The sequence below is a fragment of the Callorhinus ursinus genome, unplaced genomic scaffold, assembly GCF_003265705.2.
Source record: "Callorhinus ursinus isolate GAN/ISIS: 27379988/994484 unplaced genomic scaffold, GSC_fseal_2.0 scaffold31, whole genome shotgun sequence".
Taxonomy (NCBI): domain Eukaryota; kingdom Metazoa; phylum Chordata; class Mammalia; order Carnivora; family Otariidae; genus Callorhinus; species Callorhinus ursinus.
Window position 1 is genome coordinate 8,071,989 of NW_027397093.1, and position 7,952 is coordinate 8,079,940.

Below are 7,952 nucleotides of genomic sequence, written 5' to 3' on the forward strand. Positions count from 1 at the left end.
ACAAATAGCATCCAAGGAGGGAACACGGCGCTTGGTTCTAGAGCAGCAACGGTGGGCGTCCAGGGTGGCAGGAACTCTGCTGCCACCACCAGCTGTCCCGGTCTTTCCTGGGGGTGCGTGGTCAGGGGACGCCAGCCAGGACAGGGAGGGCAGAAGCCGGCGGCAAGTGATTGGCAGGTGTCCCGGCGAGGTGGTGATGCGGGCGGGGTGGAGGAAGCTCTGCAGCACGAGCGTAAAGGGTCAGTACAGAATCGAAATAACTATAGCTGCCAGGACCAGAGAGGAAGAGATAGGCCTGCTTGGTCAGGAAGAACGTTCCAAAAACCGTCTCATTTTGGAACTCACTGATGGTTGCCGCGTGAGATCTAAAAATGGAAAGTCTGGATAAGAAAGTCTGTGAGGCCCCCAGCGAGTGCTCCGGAAATTGCAGTGGCCTTTAGCCCGGGGATTCCAGTAGTGCCCGGGCGTCACGCGGCAGCGGCCTCCCGGCAGGCTTTCCCAGGCCGTAACCGCGGCCCCCGTCTTCTCTCAGCACCCCGATCATCACGGCGCAGCTGGATAAGGACGACGACGCGGACTACGCTCGCCTCGTGAAGGGCAGAATCGAGAAAACCCTCTTGGGAGAGGTAAGAAGTCCGTCTTGGTGACAAGAGCTCTAGAGCGGCAGTGTGGCGAGCCCGCGCCTAAGCTCCGGCTGTGCTGGGCCTGCTGGCCGCGTGGCCACGCTGTCCCGTGTCCCCCAAAATGAGCAGCGCCACACAGTGGCTGTGTAACGTTCTGGTCTGCTGACACGACAGATTTCCGAGTATATTGAAGAAGTGTTTCTTCCGGATGACTGCTTTATCCTCGTCAAGCTCTCCCTGGAACGGATCAGACTTCTGAGACTGGAAGTAAGTCACGTCATTAAATGTGGGCAGGAGGTCATCCTCTGTGAGTCCCAAGATGGGCGCTGATAACCTGTTGCGGGAGCTAATAAGCCAGGCACGAGAAGCACTGAGGAGGCTTTGTTGGGTTTCTGTTCTGTAAGGGTCTTTAGTGTACCTTCCCATTCTCTCTCTCTGAACCTGAACCTGACACACACGTTCCCATCTAAAGACACACGGGAAATTTGTTGAAACTGTGTGAGTCCACAATAGCCGGTTGCCGTGACACAGTATTAGAGGGTCTGGCAGGAGCGCGGGGCCACCTGTGTCTTACTCACCTGTGGGCCCCCAGCTCAGCACCTGGCTGGCTTGGCGAATGTTTTTGTCTGGGTGGACTAGTCTGGCTTAACATTACTAGTGTTCACAGACAGGTAAAGAGCGAGAAATTGCAGCCTTTCTCACAGAGCAGCTGAGGCACAGGTGCAAACTGAGTAACTTTCTGGCACCTTCCTCTTCCTCTCAGGCAGTTAACACCCATCCTGGCCACATTGTGTCTCAGCCTGCTCTCTCAAGTACCACGTTCGTGTTGCCCATAGACTGTGATTCCAGAACTGAGCAGCCAGGTCTCCAGGCTGGGGGCTTCTCTAGCCTAGCTCTGGCCACCTGCCTTGTGGCTCTTGTACCAGAAGGACTGGGTTGCATCAAGGCCTGTGGCCCGTGAGCAGTTGTGGTGAGGTCAGGTAAAGGGGAGGCTTCACTGACACACAGATTGTCCTGCTCTCCAGGCCCCTGCCTCCTGGAACCACCTTGGAGCCTGTGTGTGTTGTTGTGAATGGAGCATGCATTTTCAGTGGGGGCAGAAGTTGGTTTGGGGTGACGGGAGGTTGTGAAGAAAGTCTCCTCTGTTTACAAGTAAAGTAGATACACTTACGCGGTATATAAGCAAATACATAGTATGTCTCATGTTAAAATTTTACAGTGAGGAATGAGATTAAGGGAAAAAGTGAGGCTTGTCAGGGGGCAGTGATGGAAAAAGGCCAAGAAACACTGGAATCGAAGCCTCCATCCCTGTCAGTAACGTCCTGGGTGCGTGGCCCGTGTCTGACCACCTTGCAGGTGAACGCTGAGACGGTGCGCTATTCCATCTGCATGTCCAAGCTCCGCGTGAAGCCTGGCGATGTGGCCGTTCACGGCGAGGCTGTGGTGTGTGTCACCCCCAGAGAGAACAGCAAGAGCTCCATGTACTATGTGCTGCAGTTCCTGAAGGAGGATCTCCCCAAGGTGAGACAAAAGTCCCCTCTTGGGGCTCCCACCCAGTCTAATGCCTGGGGATTTGTAGAGGGAGAGACCATATTTACCTCTAGCCCGAATACCCAGGTGTCAGGCAACCTAAGGACTGTGTCACTACAGAGACTGAGGAGGGTGTCCATTTCTTCTTTTTTGCCACATCCCTCTGGAATCAGTCAGGTTTTTCCCATCTCTGCCCTGCCGCACCAAGTCTGCCTGTTAGATTCCTGTCAGTTCTCTGATAAAACTGAGGTAGACTGTGGTATGGCCCCCTGACCTTGTGCTTTCTCCCTAACCCCAACAGCACACAGGCACTTTTAGTTTGGTATGTTCCCGATAAACCCCGCTGAGAAACGGGGCTGGTCAAGGTGACAACCCAGGCATGACGTTCCCAGTTCTCACAGCCTGTGTGGTTTCTGAGGCTACCGGGGTGGGGGTGGGGTTGCCGTGGGCACCGCCGGGCCTTGAGCCTTCTGTGTCTCTTGAGTCCAGGTGGTGGTGCAGGGCATCCCGGAGGTTTCCAGAGCTGTCATCCACATCGATGAGCAGAGCGGAAAGGAGAAGTACAAGCTCCTGGTGGAGGGTGATAACCTGCGGGCGGTCATGGCCACCCACGGTGTGAAGGGCACCCGCACCACTTCCAATAACACCTATGAGGTACCGTTCACGCGCAGGGTCACCTTATGGTTGTCCCGGCACACTTCTCTGACACTGCCATTTGCTGTGGTTCTACACGAAAGATTGCCCAGCAGCCCATTTCTGGCAGAGGGCCCAGAGTGTGCCGGGAAGCTGCCGGGCAGAGGAGGACATGGGAAGGACTTGGGCCAGCAGGCTGGAAGAGGCTGCTTCCACTCATCCTGGCTCTCTGTAGGTGGAGAAAACTCTGGGCATCGAAGCTGCCCGGACAACGATCATCAACGAAATCCAGTACACGATGGTCAACCACGGCATGAGCATCGACAGGAGGCACGTGATGCTGCTGTCCGACCTGATGACCTACAAGGTTCGTGGGTAGGGCGCCATGCGCCGCGCTGTCCCGCAGCTGCCTGGAGAACACCCAGCTGTAACAGCCGCCACGGGAAGAAAACAGGATGTCACCATCGCTCAAAGACCAAGCATGGGGTTGGGCTGGGTGTTGTGGTAAAACTCCAGCATGAAACTTGCAACCTCATGGCAGGAGGTGGGGGCATTATTTTTTTTGTCCTTATTAGAAATGTTATCCTAGAGCAAAACTGGCCATTGCTAAAAGCCCAGGGATTTCCACGGAAAACCGAGTTGTTTATTTCCTTTTCAACCCATTCCTTACATTTCTGTAGCCATTTCCAGGTAAAGGATAAGTTACCATGATCTGAAGGGGAGGCTAGGTGGGAAATGAGGTTGGTCATTTTCTTTCTCTTTTCCCACAAAACGTATCCATTCCCTGTACTAGTATGCATGCGCCGTAGCAGTGCCATAAGGCTTTCACGGTGCCTCCCCTTAGGAACCTGTCCCTGATGACAGAGTGGTCAGAACTGAGTGGGGAAATGACCCGTTTCCTCCGCCCCTCAGTAGAGGCTGTCACTTTTAAGTCTTGCCTCCTGGTGTTACTCTCTCCGCACGTATCATGTTACACAGTTGTGGTGAGTAGTGGGCATGTGGGTTTTATCCTGTTTCATTTAACTTTATGAGTATTTTCCATGTCACATAGTTTTTATAAATATACTTTTTTAACGATGGTGCACTGTGGGCTTGAATGAAAGCGCCTAAATTTACTTAACTCTTTCCCTACTGTGAGGCTTTTAAATTATTTGAGTTTGGAATTCTTTGAGCCATAATAAATATCTTCAGAAGTACTCTCTTTTTTAAAAGTTAGGTTTTTAATTCTGGCTCTCAGTTCGTGACTCTTTCTTCCAACGGCATGTGGTTGGGAATGGAAAGATCCGTGTTGTCAGTGACTGGTAGCCCCAGGGGGACGCCAGTGGGACAGATCGCTGTTAGGGTCCTGTCCGGACCCGAGACTGGCTTGAACAGCTGCTTGGCCGATTTGGGCTGACTCTGTTGAGGGGAGGCAGGGGGTGTGGTTTGCTCTGGGCTTTTGTAAGTGGTGTGAGTACCACCCTAACTCCTCCTCCCCCGCTGCAGGGTGAAGTCCTGGGCATCACGAGGTTTGGCCTGGCCAAGATGAAGGAGAGTGTGCTGATGCTGGCCTCCTTTGAGAAGACAGCTGACCATCTCTTCGATGCGGCCTACTTTGGGCAGAAGGACTCCGTGTGTGGTAGGTTTGGTGTTTCTAGGACCTTCACCAGCGGGCTTTAGTGGTTTGTAGCTGAGACCGTGACTAGGGCTTCCCAGGAGGTGAGGAAACTGAGGTAGGAATAAAGATCACGGAATTGGAAATGATTGATCTTTGATCTCCAAAGCCTGGCTGTGGCCCCCTGCGATTCCCCCCTCTTCTGTTAGAAGGCTTCTCTGTCAGTACAGACAGCTTCTTGGGGCCAAGAAGAAAAGATGAACCCTGAGCATCAAGGAATTTTTCTAGACCTTGGAGATGCAGTTGGCCAGTCTGACCCTGCCCCTGCTGGGTGGTGCCAGGGCTGACAGGAGGGAGCAGCGTCCAGTGGCCCTGCTGTCCTGACCCCTGGGGAAGGAGAGCCGCCGGGCCCAGCACTTTGCGTGCACTGACCGCAGCACGTCTGTAAGGGACAGGTATTAAATCCTCGCACATGGGACACCTGGCATGTGGCTCAGTTGGTGAAGCGACTGCCTTCGGCTCAGGTCATGATCCTGGATCGAGTCCCACATCGGGCTCCCTGCTCGGCAGGGAGTCTGCTTCTCCCTCTGACCCTCCCCCCTCTCACGCTCTCTCTCTCTCTCATTCTCTCTCAAATAAATAAATAAAAATCTTTAAAAATAAAATAAACCCTTGCACAAGTAGAACAGGGGACAGCTTGCTGGCTGACGAGTCTCACCCACCGGCCACCTCCCCACACCACACAGCGCATCTCTCATGGTGGCCTGGGAGAGAAGAGCTGTGGTGGGGCCATCACAACAGGGCCTGCGCCCCGGCTCGCTCTTCCCTGGCTCCCGCACCAAGTGCCCGCGGTCCTCGGTCCTTTCTTATGCAAGACCCTACAGGCCCGAGGTGGGAGTCCGCGGGGGGCTTGGTAGCCAGGCCAAGGTCACATACACATCTGGCCCAAGCACAGATTCCCAGCCTGGCCGCCGTCCCCACCACCAGAGCTCTGCTTCCTAGCGGCCATTTCCTGTCTCGTCTCCCAGTCTTACATGCATTTGCCAAACGTGCTGGTCAGGTGGGGCCCCGGTCAGGGCACGTGCCTCTGTTCTGTTCCTAAGATTGACTTTTTCTCTTTGCAAAAGGAACACAGGTTGCAGATAGAGGAAAAGAGAAATTACTGTATTATTTTTAAGATACTGAAGGGTCAGAGGAAAGAAAAAGGGAGCAGAGATTGGGACAGGAGAACGGGACAAGGCCAAGGCAAAAGTAAGAGTGAGTGTGCTTGACAGTGGAACTAACGGCCAGCACTGCGGCCCTGCCACCGGGATGCTGGGCCCTGCAGCCCCACAACACTGCTGCCTCTATCCACCACTGACCTCCTCGGGGCCTGCATGGTCACCCCACCCCTGCTGTGAAATCTTCCCCTTCCTCGTCCCTTACAGTGTTGTTAACTCAGTGTCAGCTCTCAGTCCGTGTTGGTCTTTAGCTTGGTGGTTTGTCTCTCTGGTCTCCTGATAGGACAAAGCCCGGAATACAGTAGGCAAGCACTAGCTTGTTATGGAACCAGAAGTCTGATCCAAAGCTGGAGTGGAGTTCGGAGAAAGAATTTGCTCCATTGCCTTCCTCCTGTCTCTGCAGGGGCCTTGCCTTCCACGTGTCTCCCATTAGGGCTGTGGGTTTCCAAGGCACAGGCGTGCTGTTAAGCCTGACCCAGCCTTGACCCCTGAGCATAGGCAACCAGTTTCTACTGCTGTTTCCAAGGGCACTGGTCTCTAACGTCAGCCAGTTTGCTTTTCTAGGCCCCCAATTGAGGAAACACTGGGTGGCAAAGTCAGGGTTCCCCAGGCATCATTCAGTATCCCTGCTGGCTGCGTTTAGTGCTCTGGAAGGCGAGCCTGCAGGGCAGCTGTGGCTCAGACTGCGAGGAGAGCTGTGGGGCTGGGAGCCCACCCGTGTTGAAAAGCCGTCTGATGCCCTGTCTGGTTGGTTTCAGGGGTGTCTGAATGCATCATCATGGGGATCCCTATGAACATTGGAACTGGGCTCTTCAAGCTGCTGCACAAGGCCGACAGGGACCCAAGCCCTCCCAGGAGACCCCTGATCTTCGACACAAACGAATTCCACATCCCCCTTGTCACATAGTCCAGGGAGGAGGGGACTGTTCCTGACCTCAGCTCCTTGTCCCATCTGGAAAGAGGTCAAGACTGGCCAGCTGACCCAGAGAGCTTGTGCTCCCTGGGACAGGCTCTGATGTCCCCACCGTGCCGTCACGCCGAGAAGGCCTCCGTGTCCCCGGGAGCAGCTCGCCTGCGACCCTGATCACACCACAGTGCCTGGTCGGGAGAACTGAGGTGTGTCTGTTTGAAACCCTAGCCTCACCAGGAGGCCCCGGCCAGGCGTCTTTGCTCATTCTCACCTCACCCTCCCAACGACTGGCTCTCAGGAGTGTCGCACCATGACCCAGAGCCAGCTGTAAGCTCCGAGACCAAGGCCTGTTCCTGGTTTTTCTGTTCCTCAGTCATGCTCGAATCTTTTCACGTGGCCTACACATATAAATATTATCACCGTTATTTATTTGTTCAGTTTGAAGAATTTGGAGTTGTTGTTATTTTGGCTTTACTTTTAAAATTTGAAAGCAAGAGGCTATAAAAACCAAGAAAACCAGCATTGAAGTGTCACCGGAAAAACTGGTTAAGCAGATGGAACTGCCTGGGATTTGTAACTAAGCTAAAACCGTCATGAGGCCCAAGCTGCTCTGAAACATCTTTTACAGACACCTCTGACCACCCCGTTGTTCTTGTCTACGTCTGACCTCCATGGCGGGGAGCCTGCCTTGTGACGAGAGTGGGACCCATTGTTCACGGCCGATAGAAGCCTTGCCGGAGTTCGGAGCCCGCTGCGGTGGGGACAGTCAGTGTGTGTGGAGGTGATGGGTGAGGCTGGTCCGGGCCCCTACACTGCCTGGGTGGTAACCACACCCCCCAAGGTATCCGTACAGCTGCCCTGCCCCCCATATCTGCAGAGCAAGCAGGGCAGGTGCAGAGCTATGGCCTAAAAAGTGCCCTGGGGGCACAGGTGGGGTAGGGCCTTTCTGGGTAGAGGCAGGGGTGAAAGGGCCACCCAGACAGGAAGGGAGGAGGCCCACGTGGGGGTGGAGAGGGAACAGAGCTGGCGGCGTGCCCATTGGGCAGTAGCAGGCTACTGGAAGAGTAAATCTGTAATGATCGAAAGCACCTGTCAGGCCGGCAGGAGACCAGCAGGGTGTCCCAGGAAGACCCCACATGGCTTGTGATGGGGGTTTGTGCAACGGAGGAAGGAAATGTACACAGCTTATCTTAGCAGAAGGGTTTCGCTGCCAGAGACCGTGATTCTTTGTACTGAATTTGCTCAGTAAGATTGGCCAGGGTCACGGATAAGAAATGGTATGGCTGTTGGGACGCCTGGGTGGCTCAGTCGGTTAAGCGTCTGCCTTCGGCTCAGGTCATGATCCCGGGATCCTGGGATCAAGTCCTGCATCGGGCTCCTTGCTCAGCAGGGAGCCTGCTTCTCCCTCTGCTTGTGCTCTCTCTCTCTCTCTCTCTCTCTCT

General features: G+C 54.5%; 1 protein-coding gene across 3 annotated transcripts in view; it reads left to right on the forward strand.

The window, feature by feature from the left end:
- Positions 1-6,947, forward strand: part of POLR3A (RNA polymerase III subunit A) — a 46,466-nt gene extending 39,519 nt beyond the window's left edge. For 2 of the 3 annotated variants that reach the window (XM_073878749.1, XM_025850613.2), the window contains 7 exons: positions 533-626; positions 798-890; positions 1,980-2,144; positions 2,643-2,807; positions 3,022-3,153; positions 4,272-4,404; positions 6,359-6,947. In XM_073878749.1, the coding sequence (XP_073734850.1) occupies positions 533-626; positions 798-890; positions 1,980-2,144; positions 2,643-2,807; positions 3,022-3,153; positions 4,272-4,404; positions 6,359-6,507 (931 nt within the window). In that variant the 3' untranslated portion in view covers positions 6,508-6,947. The other variant, XM_073878750.1, reaches the window with a different exon arrangement.
- The last annotated feature ends 1,005 nt before the right edge of the window (positions 6,948-7,952 follow it).